This window comes from Aspergillus welwitschiae, assembly GCF_003344945.1.
Source record: "Aspergillus welwitschiae strain CBS 139.54b unplaced genomic scaffold BDQ94scaffold_7, whole genome shotgun sequence".
NCBI lineage: Eukaryota > Fungi > Ascomycota > Eurotiomycetes > Eurotiales > Aspergillaceae > Aspergillus > Aspergillus welwitschiae.
The window spans coordinates 1,067,511-1,090,206 of record NW_020798701.1 but is presented as its reverse complement, the minus strand read 5'-3'; the positions used below and the strand labels follow the sequence as shown (position 1 = coordinate 1,090,206).

The 22,696-nt window shown below is 48.3% G+C and overlaps 6 protein-coding genes across 6 annotated transcripts; 4 read left to right on the top strand and 2 right to left on the bottom strand.

Moving 5' to 3' along the window:
• Positions 1-235: 235 nt before the first annotated feature.
• On the top strand, positions 236-682 carry BDQ94DRAFT_185501 (cupin domain-containing protein; the record flags this gene model as incomplete). Its single annotated transcript, XM_026774904.1, has 1 exon — positions 236-682. One exon carries the CDS (start codon positions 236-238, stop codon positions 680-682), a length of 447 nt encoding a protein of 148 aa, XP_026629432.1.
• A 3,604-nt stretch (positions 683-4,286) lies between these two features.
• On the top strand, positions 4,287-5,007 carry BDQ94DRAFT_157866 (uncharacterized protein; the record flags this gene model as incomplete). Its single annotated transcript, XM_026768829.1, has 2 exons — positions 4,287-4,847; positions 4,882-5,007. The coding sequence occupies 2 exons, from the start codon at positions 4,287-4,289 to the stop codon at positions 5,005-5,007; spliced, it is 687 nt and encodes a 228-aa protein (XP_026629431.1).
• Positions 5,008-5,360: 353 nt separating this feature from the next.
• Positions 5,361-6,614, bottom strand: BDQ94DRAFT_157865 (uncharacterized protein; the record flags this gene model as incomplete). Its single annotated transcript, XM_026768828.1, has 1 exon — positions 5,361-6,614. One exon carries the CDS (start codon positions 6,612-6,614, stop codon positions 5,361-5,363), a length of 1,254 nt encoding a protein of 417 aa, XP_026629430.1.
• Positions 6,615-7,934: 1,320 nt separating this feature from the next.
• Positions 7,935-9,105, bottom strand: BDQ94DRAFT_157864 (uncharacterized protein; the record flags this gene model as incomplete). The annotated part of the gene is made up of 2 exons (XM_026768827.1): positions 7,935-8,993; positions 9,046-9,105. 2 exons carry the CDS (start codon positions 9,103-9,105, stop codon positions 7,935-7,937), a joined length of 1,119 nt encoding a protein of 372 aa, XP_026629429.1.
• Positions 9,106-11,658: 2,553 nt separating this feature from the next.
• On the top strand, positions 11,659-13,179 carry BDQ94DRAFT_157863 (pectin lyase-like protein; the record flags this gene model as incomplete). Its single annotated transcript, XM_026768826.1, has 5 exons — positions 11,659-12,136; positions 12,220-12,274; positions 12,452-12,654; positions 12,713-12,918; positions 12,970-13,179. 5 exons carry the CDS (start codon positions 11,659-11,661, stop codon positions 13,177-13,179), a joined length of 1,152 nt encoding a protein of 383 aa, XP_026629428.1.
• A 4,403-nt stretch (positions 13,180-17,582) lies between these two features.
• Positions 17,583-21,143, top strand: BDQ94DRAFT_168015 (P-loop containing nucleoside triphosphate hydrolase protein; the record flags this gene model as incomplete). The annotated part of the gene is made up of 1 exon (XM_026770969.1): positions 17,583-21,143. The coding sequence occupies one exon, from the start codon at positions 17,583-17,585 to the stop codon at positions 21,141-21,143; it is 3,561 nt and encodes a 1,186-aa protein (XP_026629427.1).
• Between the last annotated feature and the right edge of the window lie 1,553 nt (positions 21,144-22,696).

The window sequence follows — 22,696 nt, the reverse complement described above, 5'->3', positions numbered from 1 at the left end:
ATCGTAGTGCATATAATAAGTCCGGCATGGAACAAATCAGATTATCAAGCACTACAACTATCCCAACATACATGCATCAAACCTGCATATCACCATCCGAATCCCTCCGTTGCCAACTCACCCACTACGTCATAAATAAATGTTCCACTTGCAGGACTAATCCCCCGATATCTCAGACTTGAAACACCACCAAACTCAGCCGTCTCTCCTTCCAAACACCAAATTAAGACAAACAATGCCCGAAACGAAAACAGAAATCCATCCTATCATCTACCACCGTCAAACCATCACCTCCCTGCCCCGCGAATCCTTCCACGACCCTCCTCACGGCCACCTAACATGGCGCACTCTCCTCTCCTCCCCTCAAACCCCCACTTCCGACATGTGCGCCGGTCTAGCAGTCTGTCCTCCGCATGGAGGCCATCTTTATCGCCACCGCCACACCCAAGCTGAAATATACTACATCACTTCGGGATCTGGACATGTGTTCATCGATGGCAAGGAGTATGTGGTTTCTGCGGGAGCGGTGTTGTTTATTCCAGGTGATGCGGAACATGGGGTGGTTAATCGGGGAGAGGAGCCGTTGGAGTGGTTTTATGTGTTTCCGACCTGGTCATTTGAGAATGTGGTTTATCGGTTTGAGGAGCGTATAGGTGAAGGGAAGGTCAGGGCTAAGATGTAGGAGTTGGCGTTGGGGTGTGGTTCGTTTTGTGGAGTTGGGGAGGTGTTGACATTGATGATAATGTTGGTGCGTTATCTTACAGAATCCAGCCATTACTGATAGTGTTGAGAAATTGTATTCATGTTCATGAATTTCGCCAGATCATAATTTAATTATACCTAAAAATCAATGTACTGGAATGCGTAGGATGCGAGTTCCAAAGACTTATCAAGGCAGATCATGAACTGGCACATTTCTTAGGTCTGGGAGGCATACGATATTGCGACCGAGATGATAGACAGATAGATAGATGGCCGTACTCAGATATAGCGCCGCTAGGGCACTCTGGTTGAGACGCCTGCGGTCGGAACGGGCCGTCAGGTTGCAAGGGCAGCTAGGGTAAGCTATGTAGGGGGTCTGTAATATATCGATATAATCGGCCGTATCGGTCAAGTACCGTAATTTAAACTTGAAGCTATTCCCAAGTCCCATTGGCCAACCAGAACGCTCGTAGCTAACCTTTCGTGAATGCCTCGTGACCCCACAGAGTAGTACTAGGTATCCTCCCGTGGACCCACTTGTCCATCATCACAACCCCCCCTCACGTTATCCCATCACTTTGGCCTTGCACGTGCTTCCTCACGCTTTAACCCACAAGGATGTATATCGGACAACCAACTTATCTCGATCTTGGGATCCGTTCTTGTTTTGACGCTTTTCAAAGGGTTTGATGTAACAAGGCTGAATATCAATACGCTCGAGTCATTCTGCAGAGACATTCAAATCGCACAGCTCTCTGGAGTTATTGTATTGGACTGCGATCGCACCGAACCCAAACTGTTATTATAGACCGAATGTTACTGATTGACAACAGAGAAAAGCACTTCCACTGGCGGGAAAATGGGTCCCTCCATCTTTCTGGTTATGTGAGATCCAGTATTGGTAAATAAAGTACATACAATCATCTCATGTCATACAGCACTGGAACGATAAGAGTGCTTAACTACCTTCAGCTGCCGACATACCACAGTATATAGACTCGTGCCCGGCTTCTTGAGTGTGATTGGGATTATGATGCTCGCAAAATATCTTCTCTCCCACTTGCTGCGAAAGCAATTAGTGCGAAAGCTATCTCTCTGTTTAGGGAACGGAGAGGGTCTAAATTATATACCGCTAGGCAGTCCGGTAGAGGACTAATACTCGCGAGTCAACAGACTTAGAGCGCGCATCTCCTATAAAATTAGCTGGATGTGGGACCGATTGATCCTCACAGAAAATTTGACGCATGCTTTGAAGAAGTCACTGTCTGAAGAACCTCCGTAGGCGTCCACTTATAACATGTGTTAGACCAAGGAACAAGATGCTCTACATATATTTTGGGACACATATCTCTCCGTCGCCTGGCTAGCCAAGAGCGGTTTATCGTTTTTGGTCTAGCGGTTAGTGCTTCGACAACATACAAATAAATGAGCAGCCTACAGCCCACTATGGTACGTGTACTGCTATTAAAGAGAGTGATGCTATTCCATAGTAGAAGCAGTGTAGCAAATACGAGCCTCATGGTGGTCTGGCAGATGCAGGTACTACTGCCATCCTTCTTTCCGCAAGTTTTAGATTGTCACAATAGCCCTTGACCATAGGACAATGTCTACCAGATACTTAGAAGTGCAGCTAGCTGCAAAAGTCCTAAGGTCTATCACACGTACAACCCCAAACCACTCCTTCACGGAGGCAGTCGTAGATAACATCACTGCCCTATGCAAGTGAAAGGATCATCTATCAGTTATCGAAGGTGCTTAGGGAGAGCCAAGTCGCCGATTAGTCCATATCTACGATCAAGCCCGGAGAGGTACAGCAGGGTCAGCCATGTGGTTGAATGATAGGCTGAAATTACGTAGAATGCATTCATATCAGAAGTGTGCGATGAATGGTTCCTTCACATCAAGCATCCTCGCTTCACCAGCCCTTAGCTGGCAAATCAATGAATGTACCCTTTTGCAGATATAAATATGGAGCAATCCTCTCCTTCTCCTTTCCTCCTTCTTCATCTTCTTATAATCTCAAGTTCAGCTATCTTTCTTGCATTAGCTGTTCCGACAAGAAAAGCAGTTCACAGCATTGGTTATAGCTATATTATTATTTGCAACCCCGAAGAAGTATATTCCCCACAGAATCGTTATGAACGTAGTGGGTTCAACTTCGCTACTAGCAGTAAGCGCCTTTCTACAAAGAAAGTGCATCTAGCGATGCTTTTAGACAGTCCCTTGGCCATTCTATAGATTTTGGAAAGGCTGATCATGCTAGACTATTCTGTGGCCAACACAGACTGATAGGCTGGCGCCATAAACGTACACAGCTTTTATCCAGCCTGCTGCTTTGGTTGCAAATTACACTGCGTACTTTCAACTCCATGCACTTCACTTTCTGTGGTCAATACTACAACGATGTCATGGTTCTAATATGTTGAAAAGTAAGTGCCCCTAGTCTAAATTTTGATGGTGTAACTCATGTCTTCGCCAGTTATGAGAATTTTCTAAGCCCGGAGTTCCCATACACACAGGTATCGCCACCATACAGTCTGCCTTGGAAAACATTTTACTACGGCCTACAGATATCTGAGCCACATCTTTATGCTTTGATATAACCGACTATACACCCCGCAAGGCGAATTACGATTAAAACATCACTATCATACTGCCGGTCGCCTGATGTCAGTCCCTGAAACGCGATTACGCTCAATTTGACTGGGGAACAAAGGCGCCTCAATTTCCGCAATTAGTTGTCTCCTGTTTCGTCACATTGAGCTTTCTCCAGACCCTCAGTACTTAGAACAGAAAAGTCTGCAATGATGATTTCTGGAAGCATAATACTGTCCCCCTTCAGTACTCTGCCATTGAAGCTTTCTCTCTAGTTATGCTCTTGATGAGGCTGGGATCTATGTCTGGATGATTAAATAGTTGTCGATTGGTTCGCATACTGAGTCCCACTTAAATATGTTAATTAGGCCTATGTCGACTATTATGTTTTCGCGATATAGCAATGTGGTATGATATGGCCGGAAACGCGATCGTGATGGGACACGCTCACCACAAGCGGTACCTACTAGGATGGGCGCGGGGAGTTTCGTGTTTTTCGCCATCCTAGCCTCTTCTCCCATATGTCCACTAGATCTTGCTATAAAAGTTCGCGTGCCTGAAAAGCATCGGATGATGGATCTGGGTTATCCGTCTCATATGGCCGAACTGCGCAAAATGTCGAAGCTGAACGCATTCTATCCAAATTGACGCACTCGGGAGCTACGAGTCTATCTCACGATACAGAGGATAATATGCGAAGCATGTTTGCTATGGAGGTCGACTGCATGTGCGACCAGATCTCAAAAAGTCTGTTTCCCGTTTTTAAATGCCTCTCGTTGGGTACAGTGATCGTGCTCCATTATGTACCTCCTTTACTTCAATGTTCAATATCGACGGGCTTCAGTCACTGTCAAGCGACATCTCACACTTGAACATCGAATACCCAATTCTTTGTAGTATCCGCTGAGACGCCCCATCAATACGTGTATATTACAGACACATGGCACGCTATAAGGGTCTGTGGTAAGTATGGGACTTGGTACATAATTATGACCTGTGATAAGTACATGACTGACCAGAAGACTTTAAGCTCTTGGTTCGAGAAATGGTACAAGCACCAGAGGACTAAGAAATTTCCAAACTTACAGCCATTGTACTTATTTGTTTTTCCCCTTGTTTGTGAAAAAAGCAGAGGTGGCGCAGGCACGATGATTGAAAGAAGCACAAGGAATGTTCGAATTCAACGAAAATATGTTGGACATATCACCGAGAGCAATCTCACGGTCGACGGGAAACGGATCAGGATGCGTCAGGGATGCTTTCAAGGTATCGAGGAATTTGATAATGATCGACTTCCCGCACGACATTCACGCGCAAACCTTGATCTTGACGACTCTTCAAATGAAACATATTCGAGCATGATATTTACTCGACAAGATTGTCTTCTTCTAACCCGGATTCAAGGCCACACAGGCTGCCTTACGCCAACTTTAAGCAATCATGACTTAGCATATTGTATAGCACCTGAGTGGGAGGAACCACCAAGAAAGTCTTTCTGGGTTTTAGATATGGAGACCATGAGCTATGGTGGGAAAATGAAGAATACAGTGGTACTTGAAACTCAATGGCCATTATTATATATAGGAAGTGTACGCCGAAAGGCCCAAAGAATGGGCAGCTCCGATTCTCGATACTGTCTTCCGTGAGCAAAACGGTAATAGACTTGCGCATGACTCAGAGAAGGCCAAGCAGAACATGATGCTACACTGATGTGGCGCCCGGCTATGGCATCTCAATATACGGCACACGAGGAGCACCGACAGTGTCTCAGCCCGCGGGGAAAGGTATCGTAAGGGCAAAGGCGTTGAATTATGCAGATGCTCTGTTGGCCTGCCGTAATTGGAGATACTGCCCACTGAGATATATCGTGACCCATAAAGACCAGCTTCCGAGTGCACGGACGTGCTGTGCGTTGTAAATGTCAATCGGGCCGAAACAGGACAGCTTCAAAAAAGTGCTTTCATCCAAAGGGTTTACGACTGGCATGCTGCCGTCAAGGTGGGCTAAGTATCGCTCCGTCGGTTTTGTCATCATAATGTACACTTCATGACGGTACTCGGCTATCATGTAGTATCTGCCAGCGTATGAGAAAACGGCTTGGACTTAGTATGAGTACGGCAATGGAGGAAAACATACGCTTTCCTTCGGTTTTGCGGTTCTCTCATGGCATGCGCGATCCATGCGACCATCTGCAATGATATTTGCCTCAAAGTCGTTTCGGGCGCCGCCAGCAGAACGAAGGGCTTGACCTCAACAAGGGCAAAAACGTCTGAGTGTCTTGAGAATAAACCACCGTCTGACTTAGCACGGAGCCGAGCCTTTCCTAGACAGACTTCAAATGACTGTCTGTCTGCTTTCCATTCCAGATAAACATATGGACAGCATCTTGTCAATGCACTCAAAAGTTCCACAAGGGCCATGTTGACCGTTTCTTCGTCGCTTGTTCTGCAAAGCATAGTCAATGCTTCCTCCTTTCCGGTGGCAGATTGGGGGGAAATTTTCTTTGTTAGCTCCCCCAAGCTGATACTTGACTTAGTCTCGATCATCGAAAGTTCGGGCATTTCGTCCATCATTGCATCCCTCGCTCTGGTGGAAGGATCATTGGAACTCCCACTTGATCTCGACAAGGTCTTCATAACACCGCTCATTCGGTCCACCGAACCATCGTCTCCGAAGGCAGTATTATAGGAAATCCCGCTTGACCTCGATACAGTGTTCGTCAATTCGGCACTTGCGTCAAGAGCATCAGAAGAGCCGTCAACCTCCATCTGCATTCCCACTGAAGGTAAATCTCGCTTTGCTCTGCTCCTTGTGATAGTAGGGGAATTGCCTCTTTCATTGTCCTGTTTCTCTCCATCCCGGACACAGAGTTGCCAATGTCGCGTGCTTGTGAATTCGCCAAGGCTCTTCGCCTGTCCCGGGTCCGGGCGTTTGTTCATATTCTCTCGGATGTCATCCAAATAATCTTGCCAGTCCTGCCTGTCACTAAGCCATTTTTTCGATGGTCTGTAGGTTTCATGGTCGTATGGTTTCACCATAGGGTCTGGGTACACCTTAAACTTGGCTAACGAGTTGGCGTGGGAAAACGTCCACAAACATCGAGTCAGGAGAAAGTGTGCCTCCGAAACCTTTGAGGCAGATTCCCAATGGCCAACGTCATGCATGTCCAGGGAGGAGACAGGTTGACCTGCTGGGTACTCCTCGTCGGTCACATTTTCAGCTAGCGCTGGCATTTTTACCTCCCCAGCCATCGATGCCCATTCCGCCGGCGTTCTGGGTATTCTAATACCCCGCGACCAATTCGGTTGCGAATCCATTGTTATGTGTGTACTATATAATATCACTGAGTTAGCAGTTTTCAAGACGTTTCATTCCCGAATATGTGCACGTTGTGCCACTCACCAGGAACCGACTTAATCAAGATTCGAGCCAATTGCAGGGCGAGGATGCTCAGAAACTTCAGGGTATCGGATATAAACTGCCCGGTACCAAGTTGACCAGAACACTCCTTGAGTGCTGGAACGGAGAAACAGTGTGGAATTTGGCTGTTGATTGACGACGAGACCAGAACACTCTTTGAGTGCTGGAACGGAGAAGGTGTAGAATTTTCTTACTTATTGAGTACGAGACCAGAACACTCTCTGAGTGCTGGAACGGAAAAAGTGTAGAATTTTCTTACTGATTGAGTACGAGACCAGAACACTCTCTGAGTGCTGGAACGGAGAGAGGCTGCGCAGATTGTTGTTGAAGTTAGTACACGACAGGCCACTCGAGGAATGTTGGCACTTGCTATATAGAACGACTTCTTTGGGACGGATGGCCTCTTGCGGGATCTGTAGTCAAAAGTATAGAGAAAGGAGGGGGGCAGGAGTCTGTCCACGGTGTTTAGATGCCAATAATGACAGAGCAGAACTTGAGATGCGTCCTGGATCGAGAACCTAAGAAGATACCGCACCTGAGAGGGGGCATGATTTCCTCCTTCCGTTGGAGTTGGTGGTGGTCGTTGCTCCTTCCCAGAGCAGCCAGCTAGGAGAGTTATTCATGCACGGATGACAAGCATTGGTGGCTAACGAGTATATAGAGCAGGTAGTAATCATGTGAATAGGCACTGAGTGTATGTTATCAAGAAAATTAATGAAGGGCAGGACACGAGTGCATCCGTTCATCGGTCAAGTTGTTTAGCATTGCTCTCGATGCGAGGTACGAAGAGCATGGTGCCGTAGGAAAAGGAGGCAGCATGCAACGGTTAGGGTAAACTTCACACTCTCAACGAAATCACAATGCCCTTTTTCAGGCGCCAAATAAGCGGGCTCAAGTCTCCATGTGCAAGAAGGGGGGAGAGCAATTAATAAAAGAGAAACAAAGAGAATAGACTTGAAAACAAATTTGATGGGTAAGCATAGAAGCAAGCGCACGCACATTGAGTCCATCTCATGTCGCAAAGTACCTTGCATAGAATCATGTATAGTGTAACATCTAAGTTCCGTATACTCGTGGCTCAAGCGGCAAAGCGCCTGTATAACTAGGTCTACATGTCCTTAGTCGGGTTATTAGAGGCATTTTGACTCAATTTGAACGTTTAGAAGCAAACAAGCTAAAGTGAAGTAGCAGAGCAAATAGAATAGTTATAGTGCATCCTAGTGCAAGCGAAGCCCATGCTCGCTAAATCGCGCAAGTGGCCTTGGAACCATCTTCCGTCTCCGGGGCAAGGCTTGCATCTTCTGCTGTAACTCACTATAATCAGATCGCACGAGATCATAGTACTTCATGCTGCAAAATCTATATATCTCATGTACATTATAACCATGGTACGAGATATGTCGATATGACAACGGAAATTTGTCGATCTCTGGGAGAAAGTCTTCCCATTTACCCGTTGAGAGAGACACACCCATGATGTCCAGGCTCACCAATGTTCTCTTATATCTCAATAACCTTGCCAGGACTCCAAAAGGTACAACCATGGTATGGAGTCGTATGCGCTCGATTGGAGCGTCTGGGTGCAACCAACGTCCCGGTTTATGCTTTTTATGACAGTTGGCGCCCATCCAGAGGCCTTCCAGGCTGATGGATCGTAGCCCCCGGCCAAGACGGAAAAGAGGAAGAAAAGTTTGATTCTCAAGTTTGCCTGAAGTAAACCACAAGCAAGAGGCGAACTCGATATCAATATGTTGAAGTTGGGGCAGGTATTTGCGTAGAACACCCTCGAGCCTGCAGAGGCGGGGCAGCCCATCCTCCTTGAGATAGCTCCACGGTGAAATGATTCTGATTCCTCTCAGTCTGGGAAGGTATCGGTGCGCATGTTTTAGGGCCAAAAGCATAAGATCTACCTGCGGGTGCGAGTAGTAATTGTTGTGATCAATTTCAAAGTACTGTAACGAAGGGAGTCTTTTAAGGCATTGAAAAAGGTTGCCATATGGTCGTTCCACAGTGTTTGTGCACGCTTGAGAGGAACAGACCGTGAGGTATCGAATGGAATGACAAAGGTCGCTCGTAAATATAGGCTTTATGCTGCTCGGAGACTGCGCGTGGAGGAGTTGAGGCGTCTCTAACCGGCGACCCACACTCAAGCGTACGGCACTTAATAGAACTCGAGTGGCGCTTCGATTAAACGGCACACTGACTAAACGCAAGCACATCAACCGTGTAATTCGGGCCTTGGGATCTAGGCCAAAATTTGCAAAGAAAAGGGTAACCTGAACATATATTTAGCAAGTTACGGTAGCAAGACAGAGGTGAAAATAGTACCTCATCATACAGTTCCTGGGGAAGTGATAGAATACCACGCGTGTTCTCTTTTCCAGTCATGATGGCCACACAAACAGACACAGGAGCTGCTCGAATGTTTTTACAGGAAACTTGTGCGATGGTTGGTGATGCTGTGGGAACAAGTAGATGTCGGTCTGCAGGTAGTGCTGGGGAGCTCGATACCGGGCGATCGCACTATCGTAAGTGGCCGCAATCTATGACACAACCTCTATCCAATATGTGAAAATCTCAAGTTGACGCAATTCCCGAGTATGGACATGAATTTTGTGAGGTGACTAAGCTATGACCAGCCCATGATGCCCAGGTTGTCTGCCTGTAAACTCCTAACTTTCCACTGAGGCCCATGAGTTAGGCGACGATGATTTCTTCTACAAAGTCTCGAAACTTGCGTAATCATGCACACCGTAAGATACTCTCAAAAGGCGTCTTTAGAATTCTACTTTGTCATTCGTGCCAGAGATATTTTCCGGTAGCAAAAAAACAATCATTTGCGCCTTTAGGCTTCTGATCCACGCTCCAGATAATCAATTGCCAGGCCTTAGGCTACGGTAATCTATGGGCCGGAAAAAATCTGCTAATGCTTAGGCTAGTTCTCTCCTGTACGCGGACAACTTAGGAAACTTCCACAGGGTGAATATAGCGTGCGATCTCACAGTTTGCAGTTAGCTGTATCTTTCTGCATCAGATTTATTACATAAAACTTTCTGTGACAGTAAGCCGCCATGAAACTACGTGGGACGTCTCTGCAGAGTTACGCTAGGATTATGTGCTACACAGATAAGCGGTCTTCATTTCCACCATACTTCATGCAGGGTGATTTCATCTCCATAGTCTTGATGCAATGACGCCTATTATGACTTGACACAAGGCATCATTAGGCTAAGCCTTCTCTTCACTACCCTCCCAATTGCGGCTTCTGGTAAAGATCTTGTACTTCCATGCTCTTGACACTGACTGAAATCATCAGACGTAAAAGCATACTATATCTGCAGTCTTAGGACATAGGATGACTCTTCTAAGGATTATACGTGTATTATTAAAGCGCATCGGCTACGAAAGAGCGACGCGGGGGCATAATATATCGAGCTCAAAGATGGACAATGCATAGCCAGCTCAAAATGCATGTACATATATCATCAGACCAGTCACCATAACGCTGGGTGTCTTTGGCAAAGCAGGGGCGAGATGTAGACGCTCCTTTTAGTGCATATTTTGTCTTCCATAGGTTGTTGCCATGCGAAAAAGTGATCATATGAACATGTGTACATGTGGTAGCGCCTCCACCCCCGGAAGTAGTTTGTTTGGTAAACGTTTAGATTATTCCAACTGAAAGTCATCCCTTTTCCCTGCATGCAACTCGCCGTGACTGCATGTCGAACGTTTGTCTGTGGGTCTGATGCACTAAAATTTCCATATTTCATTTTAGGTGAGTAAACCTTAATGTTGAATCAAATCTAGAAGACCAGATGACGTGGTGGAAACGCGCTAGCCCGAACCAAACCCACTTCCAAAGGTAGCAATCATAGATGGCAACATCTTGCATCTCCCTCACGCTCTCCTGATGCAGTCTTTGTCAGAGCGCCTAATTCCCTTCTCCTTCCTGCCGTCCATCTGATATGGTATTCTATGTGACGAATATTGTTGTTGGAAAATTCCACCTACGCGAAATTCCACTTCACCCGAACGCCGAACTGCTGAACACTACTACGTAAGCCTATGGCTTACCCCACGTCCTGATCGGGTAACGATGTGCGAATTCCCTCACCGCTCCTATATGAAGATTAACTGTGAACTCATGCTTTAGTATATAGTGATGGACTCACGTGCACGCCTATTTCTTCCGTATGGGAGGTCTACTGACTTTTGAAGATTGTATTATCGGCGCCACTAAAAAGGACAAAAGACAGGGGCGAACTAAACTAGGTGTTCGTGAAACCAACGGCGGGTGGACCGTTCCTCGTTTCTCGCTTAGGAGCCAAGGAGGGTCCAATCCGATCCGTGGTGGAGATAACCTCTTAGCTCCTGTCAGTCTCCTCTCCGACTCTTCCGCAACATCCCCCGATTTCTCCTCTCGACCTTGGCAACTATATGCGTCATCCAGCCGCAGATATAACTGATCAACCTGGAAGCACTCCTTATCTCAGGCTCTCTGGCCATAATAACACCAAAAACATCTTCCCATGCCCCGTGCCGTTCGGGTCATGGCAGGGCGAGTTAAACAGCAGCCGGAAAGATCGGTGCGCGGTTAATATCGAAGCGTGTGGAGACAGGGTCCGGACAACGTTGTGGTACTTGCGCCAGCTCATCCTATGGCGAGTCATGCCATTGCGGATGTCCGTGGGCTTTATGACGGATACTGAATAGTCCTATTCAGTATCACACTCCTGTTCGTGTAGGATTTGATACCTTTGCGGAAGCTATGCCTATTCCTCAGGGCCTATCGTTTTGGTGGTAGGAGCTTGCAGATATATTTCCTGTCGACTCTCGGGGAAAGTTTGGCTTTCCGGTCGATGTCAAGAATAAATGACGTTGTGGAATGCTGATTTTCGCCAGAGAAAAAAAGAGATATCGCTCTCACTCATCACCGGCACCATGACCTGGTCCACGTCCTTTCTCGTGGCTACTTCTTTGCTCTCCATCATCAACTCGGTCCATGCTCAACTAACAGGATCTGTTAGACCCCTGACCTCCGTTATAGATAAGGCCGCTGTGAAGACCTGCAACGTCTGCGACTACGGAGCCAGCTCGGACAACACCACCGGTGTGGGACAGCCCATTATCGACGCCTTCACCGACTGCGGTAGCGGTGGTCTCATTCACGTCCCTGAGGGTGACTATCTTTTGAAAGACTGGGTCTCTTCGGAAAACGGCTCCGCGTGGTCTATCCAGCTCGATGGCGTGCTCCACTGGGACTCCTCGCCTTCCGCCCAGTCGTACATATTCGCGATAACCGGTGGCAGTGACTCTGAGCTTTCTAGTTCAAATGCAACGGGTGCAATTCAAGGTAGCGGTTACCTTTACCACCGACATAATACGTACACTAGTCCCCGGATGCTGTACATTTCCGGGTGTCGGATTGGACCGTTCATGACCTGGTATTGGTCAACTCGCCTATGCCCCACTTTGTCATTGACGGCGGTTACAATGGAGAAGCGTACAATATGGCTATCTGTGGTGGTGATCACGGTGGTCTGGATGGCATTGATTTGTACGGTGGCAACATCTGGATTCATTTAGTGCCGCTTCTCCTGAACGTGCATTCGATTTCAGGAAACGCTAATGCTACGGCAGGTAATGGTCACCCACAAGGATGAATGTGTCACTAGCAAGGTAGGTGGATCGCATTACCTCGCAACTGCGGATGTACTAATCCAAACTGCAACAGACCAAACTCCCACAACTTCCTGATCGAGAACATTTACTGCAACCCCAGTGGCGGATGCGCCATCGGATCCCTGGGTTCCAGTGTCAACGTCACCAACATCCTCTACCGCAACGTCTACACCTGGGACTCGAACCAAATGATGATGATCAAGATCAACGGTGGCTTAGGCAATGTATCCAACATAGTGTTTGAGAATTTCATCGGTACATAACCTTATATCTTCCTTACCCTTCCACGACACACAACCTAATGATAGAATAGGCCACGGAAACGTCAACTCCCTCGACCTCGATAGTTACTGGAGCAGCATGAACGCTATCGACGGCGTCGGCATCTACTATCACAACATCACATTTTATAATTGGACGGGGACCGCCATCGACGGTGAAACTCGGCCGCCTATTCGGGTCATCTGCCCTGAAGACATGCCCTGTACCGAGATCACGCTCGTCCAGATTGACTTGTTGGTTGAGGAAGGCCGTTACGATGAATACTACTGCGCGATTGCTTGCGGATAGGGCTACTGCCTTGACTCTGCTACTAGCACCTTGACTCCTTACACAACCACTACTTATTGGAACTCTGCTTCAACAGGATACGAGGCGCCCACTATGGCTGATGATTTGGCCACCGCGTTTGGTACAACGGCGTCTATTCCTACCCCTACTACCCCGGCTTCGTTCTTCCCCGGTGTTGCGCCGGTTAGCGCCGTAGCTGGGAGTTCTTGAGGGGATGTGGGATTGTCTGGTTAACTAGGGGAGGATTTGGATGATTTGGATACCGCAAATTGGGTTATAGTACTTAGATGGGATATATTATTCCCTAATAATAATATACCTTACCCCTGACCCAAAAGTCCCGGGCCCTGGTAAGTGTATGCCTAAGGGGTTGCACGTAAGATAGCCCGATACTGACCCCGTCCAACCCTCACAACAGGCGGTTTCTTCTCCCCATACCATCAAACCTCTTGCTTCTCCCAGACCGGCAACTCCCCAGCCGTAGGACCATACCTCCACGAAAGTCGCGTCAGAATGATCTTTAAACTCCATACACACTCTATTCTTTCCAGGACCATAAGGCGAATCCAACGAAGATTAATTGAACGCTTCTTTCTGCCTAGCACTATTCCCATGAAATGGCTCGTCCTTTCGCAACCACCGCATCAGCACAAACTCATTCAGGCTGGTGAAATTGCGCACCGCGCGGTAAGAGGCAAACAGAGGGATGGAGACTATCAGCTCTTCCGGCATGAATTGGCTGGCTATCGTTGCGCCACCAATATATATAGGATCTTCTGGTCCTTCTCTCGCATGAGGTAATTTATAATACCGGTGATGAGGGTGGTGACTGACTTCTTCCATGTGGCGATAACGATTATCTGACTGACCCTCATCTCTTCATGGGTCATGGCCTTTGAAGCAATCTTCGTTCCCACAAAGCCCGATCGAGTAGTAGAACTGGCGGCCACCCCCTCAGCATTCCCTCGCCCATGACATTCCACATCTTCATGCCGGATTTCAAGGCATCCACAAAAGTAATGGCTATGAGTAGCCAGTGAAAGCAGAGGATAAGACTTCATTGACTTGGCGATAATAGCGGCCTTGAGTTGACACTGTTTGTACCCACGGATGGTACTGTAAACCCTCCAAACATCGTAAAGAACTAACCCAGGTGGTTATGCCGATAAGTTCGAGAGCGTGGTGGTTGATCCAACTCACGTGGTCCACGTTGACGCTTTCTTCAAAATGTCCCTCCACCGCTAGCAAGCTCGCATCCAGCTCAGTGAGAAGAGTGTCGTTCTAATTTGAGAATCCGCTCCAGTATCACGGTTAATCTCTCCGAGAAGTCGGGGCGAGGCTTCTGTGAAGACAAGCACCATCTCCATCTTCGTCCTGTGTTTCTCTTTTCTTCTCCCCCTTTACTTCTTCTTTCTTGTGTGTTTAGTATCGCGTCGCCAATTCTTATGATCCCTCTGCTGCTCCCTTCCGCTATGATCCTAGCTGACTAACGACGAAAGGCCCGCCAATGTCGAGGCCGCGCGGTTATGGCGGGAGGGCCCGAAAGAGTTCAAGAAGATGCTGTGCAAATGCGCGCAGGATAGTCTGGGAGACGAGTCAATGAGTTTCTTCCGTAGGCCAACACACTCATTCAATCATAACCAATCATGATGCTCATTCTCAACACCTCCTCTTCACTTTTTTTCTCATACCGTGAGTCAGTGAACTCAGTCGTAGTATGATGTTATCCACATGGAATGGAGACGAAAACGGATCAATATTCCTTATACTTTGTTGTAATTTTCCTGTGTGTGGTTTGCAGCACTATGGGAGCAATGATTGGGGTATTTGATTCATCCCATGGTCTATCTACTTAACTACGTACGGAGTTGTATGCAATTTTCTTTCCCTAACATTTTATTGTTGCTGCAGCGGAAAGTCTGCTTCGCTTTATGTTGTTCATTCGTATGAGAGAACATATTAAGTTGTTATTTACTCTCCTTGTCTTGCTCTCTTATCTTTCTTTCTTCGAGAGTTTAGTTTGTTGCCTGCGTAAGTATTCAGGTCTCTCATATTGAAAACTATTTGACATCTTGCTTACATCGGCAGGCCGGCTTCCTTGGAGGTTTTGGTATTACCCTTGGCTCTTTCCACGAACTCTTCGGCAGATATCTCGTGAGTATGTCCGTTGACATAAATTTATAGTGCCGACCTGCTAATGATACTACCAGCCCCTTCAAAGGTGCCGCATAGTTTAGCAGAAGCTCGGTGACTATTGCTGTCTCATGAGGACCATGAAATCATATTAACCGGCTACTAACTATACTGTCCGCTCTTTTCTGTTCATTTCTCGTAGTAGGGTGGGATTTAGTCATTGCTACTTCTTCTGTCAGCGGAAGACTTTTTAGCAGCCTTCCATTCAATCTTCAGCAAGCGTGACGGTACATGCATTTGTCTCAGTATGCGCCTCCACAGATCCGTGGTTCTCGGCTAGTACAAGCGGGGCGTTAGGCCAGAAATACACTGAGTAGGTCTCACATTTTGCGCCATTATCCTGAACCTTAACTCCAAGCCCACTTTATTTCCACAATGTGAGAGCAGTGGCAACATGACTTCTTGCAACTCAGGATTCTACCAGGACGAATATGGGGCAACGCTAATCAGACAAACCATTCGTGTCCTTGGTCCTTCGATCTCTAAACTCCCGATCTTTCTCGGAGAAGTCTACCTTCTTTACGAAACCACATACTACCTTGTGACCTGGAAAGGAGGCCTTTACTGGCGTGACTATCAGTGGCCGAATCGATAGGTTTGATGTTTCCTTTTCATACATTATCAGCTCATAATACTTACAAGCAGTCATAGTAGACGATGTTCAGGTCTCACTTCCGAAAACTATGATGCCATTACTCAGTGCCCCATCAGCACCAAGAGCCATGTGTGCATGTTGCCAAATTCTGCCAAGTCATCCACCTGCTGTGCTTTCTAGGTCTTATATTATTCAGGGCACTTTAAACGGTGGTTAAGCATGGCGTCTTGAGGGTTTTCATAATCTCAATAGATGACAGGACACTACATTGTCATGGGAGTCGATCAAATCGATTGTTAGAACTATGATAAAATCCCAGCTCAAGCCAACTTGAGCTTTGTCCGGGGATATCCTCATGATAAACATCTACAGAATGCGCCATAGCTGTGTACTAAGTACCTTGCAGTTTGTGGGCGGACAGGATCGATTCTCATAGGCGCCTAATGTCATCTTTCTGCCGACCCTTCCAACCTTGAACCCTTTGATGTATGAACGTAGCCGTGGGTATGCAATGTAGGTGGGTATCGAGGGCGCAGCCTCGCCTTCTCAGTAGCATAAACGGCTTGCTCTTTGGCAGTAGAGAATCAAGAATGCCAATCTCGGCTTCGGTTTCCTCTGGCATCTATTTAGAAAACTCTCGGCTGGTCTAGTGAGAGCTTGCCACGGACATACTGTCAAGATGTCCAAACAATAGCCCATAAAGGCCGTGAGAATATTACGCGAGGCTGGGTGGTGCCACTCATAATTCTCTAATACGCTACCACATAGCTGTAGTACGTTACGATACCCCGTATGCTTCATCCAGGTAGGTGTGGAGTCTCACCTTTTGCGAGGGAGAAAGAGAAAAAGAAAGTAACATTTGTATTTTACAAACACTTCTCGCCGAAAAGGGAAACGAGGAAGCAAACCAGACATACCCTCTCGCTTGTGACTCCGCACCACGATGTCTATCTTTGCTCGCCTCATCTCTTCTCTGTTTTTCCATCCCCTACACATCACGTCGACAGTTTTCTGCGTGCGGCGTCCGCTCCCTCCCCCTCTTTTCCCACCAGTGTCTTCGTTTGCTGTGGTCTGGTAAGAAGACATTGACTCCCTGCGCGTTCTGGAGCGGGTTTGACTAGATCTATAGTTCTTGGCTCCTCCCGGAGGAGTACTGTGTCGTTTGTTCTGTGTGGGTTGAAGATACCGTGATGTCTGTGGAAGCTAAACAGAATACAACTAATTACCACTAGCAGTTCTGCTCCCAGGGAGCATTGGCTTGTTCTTTGTGTGCTTGTGGTAGGTACAACGAGCAGGTCGCGGATTTTAGGGAGGATCAATTAGCTAACAGCAAAACTCAGCCACCTCTCTTCAAGAGTGTGGTCTGAAATTGGTAACGTGCTGTGAGTACATCCATATTTTTCAAAGTATGGAGTTATATCAAATGGCTAACGATAGTACCAGCCACCTCTCTGAGAGAGTGTGGTCTCCTACTTAACCCCGTTGTAAGTACACCTACCATCCAAGTCGGATTGTTCAGCACTTGTCTAACATGATTTCCAGCCACCTCTCTGAGAGAGTGTGGTCTCGTTCCCTCCTTAACCCCGTTGTAAGTACACCTACCATCCATGACAATTAGTCTAGCACTTGACTAACATGAATTCAGCCACCTCTCCGAGAGAGTGTGGTTTTACCATCTTACTCCACCAGTAAGTATCCTATCTCATATGGCGAATACGGCCGTCCTATATTGTCCCTGTCCCTAACCATTGTCTGCTACAGATAGAAATCGCGCCTCGCCTTCCCTCCTTCTCTCCATATCTCCGTCTCTTCCGTGGAGTTCACCATGTCTCAGCCAACAACCGCAGACTGGTTCCAAAGCCCTCAGGGCGCCGACTACCCCATACAACTTTACAAACGCTGCTGTTCATGGCGTAAATGCTTCCTTATAATTGACCTTGCGGGGGACAATATCCAAATAAATGCCAAGTCCCAGGTCATTTTGGACTCTCAGCAGCCGTTCCTCGCCATCTGCCTAGAAAATAAGGACCAGGGAGAGGTCATTTTTCCATTCCAGGGAATTCACCTCAACTGTGGGATTGAAGGTGACGCGGCGGATACCGACAACTGGATCGACAATAAGAGGGCAACGTATTCGCTTCTCCCTAAAAATGAGAAGTTCTACTATTACGTAGTAAGGTGCAAAAGCTCGCCGGTGTTTACCAAGGTCCAAAGGCCGTTGATGAGTGAAGAGCTCGAGGAAAAATTGAGGACGCTCAGGAACATCAATTGGTTGAATTGCGACCTAGTTATCTTACTTCAATATAGAAGTAGCTTCACCGATGTCCCGCTCATGCTCAATTGGTCGATCAAACTCTACAATCTCGTGCATCAAGGCTCCGAGGGGGAGGGATTCTGGTACTATCGCCAGAATCCAGAATCAGACGTCACCAAGCGGCATCCTGAAATGCCATGGCTCTGGACCAGTACTGAAGGCAGGCGGGAATACATGAAGTGGAAACCCCACAACCCCCTGTTCTTCGACGACAACGACCGCATTTGTCGTCTTCTTAAGGCCTCAAAGAATGAACGCTACCAGCAACAGCGGGAAGTTTCTGACGTCTTCAACCCCACCCGGTGTCATGAGGCGTGGTGCACTGAGAGTGATTTCGGGCTACCGGGTAGCACGCACCTGGTGCACATCAAGCTTTTGCCAGTCCGGCCAAGTGACAACGTGGTCATTCCCAAATTGCAGGAGGGCGCCAAGGTGCACTTCGAGTGGGCTCTCCAAGGTGTCCCCTACGGCATGGATTCGAAGCTCATTGATCAGGGAGCCGTCACTCAGAGTGACTCCAATGCTGACCTTGTTCTCCGTGTGACAGGCCAGGCCACACAAGCTTTGGGCGAACGCTTTCCCATTGTCACATCAGCAGTGGCAAACACGATGCCCATTGACGCCCAGATTGAGGCTCTTGGGGAGGCAAGTAAACTAGCACTTGTCTTCGGGGATCGTTCAGGAAATGAAGGCCAGGGTTTCTCGCTGAGGCGCACTCTCCTTGCTCATGGAACCGAGCTCGAGCAAGGAAATCAAGGCTACTTTACCCTTGATGTCCGCCAAATGTCACCCGTGCCGCCGAATCTTCAGCAAGAGAGGGTGGAATACCTTTCGCACATCTTCCGGCTTGACGAGGCCCAGAAAGAGGCCTTCCAGGCTTCGCTGGTAAAAATTGTGTGCGGAGTTAGCCTGATTCAAGGTCCTCCGGGAACTGGAAAAACCAGTACAGCCAAGGCAATTATTTGCACTGCGGCAGCTCTTGGCTGCAAGATTCTCCTGGTTGCTGGGTCCAACAAGGGGGTGGACAACCTTGCTGAGGCGGTAACTAAAGCCCTCCAACGGGACAAGCGACTACAAAGCTGGTGTGGCCAGCTCGTCAGATTCCGCACACCGCGCTACCAGCTCGAAAGAGCGAGGGGTGGTGAACCTTCAGATGAGAACGATAATCTGAGTAACGTTCAAGCTCACGTCCTCACTATCCAGTACGCCCAGGACCATGCCACCACCGACAAATACGCCCGGTCTCTATTAGAACGTCTTGCAGCAGATAAGCAGCGACGACTGAGCAGGGAAGAGCGCAAGGGTCTGAAAGGGGACTATGAACACTGCGTCATGAAGGTCCTGCAGAACGCCAAGATCGTTGCCACAACCTTGAGCAACGCGTCCCAGGATCTTCTGAGACGTTCAGGGTTCGAGCCTGCCTTCGTGGTTTGCGACGAGGCAGGGCAATGCCAGGAAGGCGAAATCACCATCGCCCTGACCATCCCATCGACTAGGGTAATGGTCTTGATTGGAGACCCGGAGCAACTCCCGCCAACTGTTGTCTCAGAACACGCGACCAATGAGGGCGCGTTGTACCTGAAGAGGTCAATGATGGAGAGGCTGCACGAAGCAGGCTACCCCTGCACTATGCTGTTGACCAACTACCGCAGCCACAGCCACATCTTTGACATCTTCAACCGGTTAATCTACAAGGGTGCGTTGAGGTTGGGTCCCAACAATGACAGCGAACAGCGCGTCGGGAAGGTCTGGGATGCCTTCACCCGCTCTCATCACCACTTCTGCGGTTACGGTGTGGTGGGAGTTCGCCGCCTTTTCATCAGTGTGATAGGGGAGGCCGTTCGTGCTGAAGGTAGCCAGTCGTGGTCCAACCAGTCGCAGGGTATGGTCGCTGTGCATCTTCTCAAAAACCTATACGCCTATCGGACGAGTGATGGTCAATCCATTCGTCCAGAAGATGTTATGGTGATCTCTCCGTATGCGGCGCAGCGAGCTTTGGTCGGAAGGCTCATGGGCGAGCACGGGGTAAGCTGCCGGGACAATCTTACTGTGGATGCATCGCAGGGTCAAGAAGCTCCCATGGTAATCTTCATGCTGACGAAGCCGTCGAGGGACGCCGCCAGTGTTGGTTTCATTGCCGACCAGCAACGGCTCAATGTTGCACTGAGCCGTGCACGCGAAGTCCTCGTCATTGTCGGGAATCTCCTTGTCTGGAATAGAGAGACCCTTGACAAGATCGAAAAGTCTCTTGGCAAGAAGGCCAGGTTCCTCCTTAATCTTCTTTTTGACGTGAGCAAGCGTAATCACACCATGGTGTGGAAAGGTGAAGCCACGGTCGAAGATAAGAAACCTGTCGGGCCAGTGGAATACAAGTGCCCTGACCGATTTGTTCCGCCATTTTACGAGACGGCCGCCGTCCCCTCCGCCCCCGTTTCCTCCGCACTCCTCCCCGCTCGCACCCCCCAGCGCCCCGCCCAAGCGTCCAGTGGGTCCTTCTCTACGGCGCCCTGGAGGCCGTCTGCTAGATCCGTTCCTGGAGTCGAGGGACGAGAAACATTATCTCGACCGACGCCACGGGTAAACATGCCCGTTGGTTCGTCGTGGCAGGCACCTGTCGTTCGTCTGCCAACGTCCACAAGCCAATCAAGGGACATCGAGGAAGATGTCAGCATGGTGGACATTGAGAAACCCGAGGGCCGAGATCTCGTACAGCAAACCGGCAGTCCGCCCTCTCCTGTCCTCCCTCCCCGGCATGCTCGCCAAAGGTCCCGCTCTCCCCCTCATCGCGAGGCGACGTATCGTGAAGCGACGTATCGCGAGCGGCCTCGCTCCCCTTCGCGCGCCATCGACAACCGACTCCTTACACGGGGTGGTCTGCCTCAGGTCAGTCTAGTTCCTCGAGACAATTTCGACTCAATACCAGTCGAGGAACTGGAGAGACAGTTTAGGCTTAGCCGCGCCGCTGAAGAAATGGCTGCTGCAACCCTCCGGCGTACGTTGATTGAGGAGGAGCTCCGTGTGAGGGGCGACTGGGATAGTCGCAACAGAGACGACCAACGAGATGGTCGGTAGGAAAGATATTTCGCCTAGAATGTCAATACCCTTTCTTCTCTTGTTCTACAACTATTTGTTCCACAAATGTAATCCATGCTATGCGTAACGTAAGGTAGCATAATGTAGGCGTATAATAATAGACTAATCCCACAATTGAGTTCTATTCAATTCAATCATATTCTTATACCTGATCGAGCCCGTTAAATAAGATCCTAGCTATGCAGGTGCTTCACCTTTTGAAGCAGGAATATGTCCCCGAACGCCGTCAAATCCCTTAAAATGGCGTAAACACATGAGACAACGCATGCTACCACGGAAGGTCATCGTCGTAGCTACACACAACCAAACAACAGAAAGCTACGCAAGTCATAATAATAAAAAGATATATAGGAGTGTCGCAACTGGCTGACCAGTTGCCTGCAAGCCCATCCTCTCCAATCTTCGTCCATGTTCTTGCTTCTTTCTTTTGATGTGTGGCTCTTTTCCTGGTGACTCAATCCGGGGCATGTATGGCTCCGCCTACCCAGCGTCTTCAGTATTTATTTCCATGGTTCTAAGACCTACGTGTTCCTGGCTTTGGTCGGGGTCTGCTTCAGGATCAGGGTTGAATTTGACCTGGCTGAATTGCCCGAGCAAGCCTGTTTGCAGCATGAATTTGGCTACTTAGCGGATTGCCTGCGGGCCTGATATGAGCGAGTTATAATCAGTAGCAGCGCCCAGATTCGTGTATGCGGTGTTCTTATCAAACATTTGATCAAATAGCTTTGTAAAGTGGGAGTATGCTAGAAGGACATGCTTAGGGTCTGTGATATCTCCCCGCAGCTGCACTGATCACTCTCTTTTGCCTTGATTTTGTAAAGCGCGCGAGGCTGATCCTCTGTGTACGCATCTATATGATCACGGACGCATATGCCTTTGGCAGACCCTCGCATCTTGCGAAGTTCTTCTTAGTTGGGGCCTTGACCAAGCGCCTCGTAGGCGCAGCTGTACGCCCTGTCTTCCATTGCCTGGTCCACCTCTCGAAACTTGGATTATCCCCCCTCACCCAGTTTCCATCTCCTCTGCATCAGTTTAGTTGCGTCTAATCCCTAGATTACGAACAACCCACTTCAGTGTCGAAGACTAGATGAAAGCGAAACAGAAATGAAGCGAACTGGAATATACAATAGGTCTAGGGAGAATTGTTACGAACGCAAAAGCGAAGTCAGAGGCCTAGTGGTAGAGTAAAAAGGGGGGAGTAGAATGATCCCTTCCGATAATCGGTCAATTTCGTACGGTCTATAGTTCATGTTGCTTTGCCACCTCCTGCTTAATAATGTACTGCCGCACCGAATCAGGCCTTGATTGCATATAGACCAGGGACTCGTGCCGCAGGTTCTCGGAGTGATTATCAAATTCTCTGTGGTAAATAGCGTGCTCAACTAGCCTTTCGGCTTCGGATACTCAGGTCTGACCAAGACATGGCCCCGTCCCGTGTCCTCCCCCATTATCTGATTAACCATGAACATATCGAGCGAAATGACTTAGGACTGTATATATCGCCGCAGGCTGTGTCGCTTCTAGTTGCTATA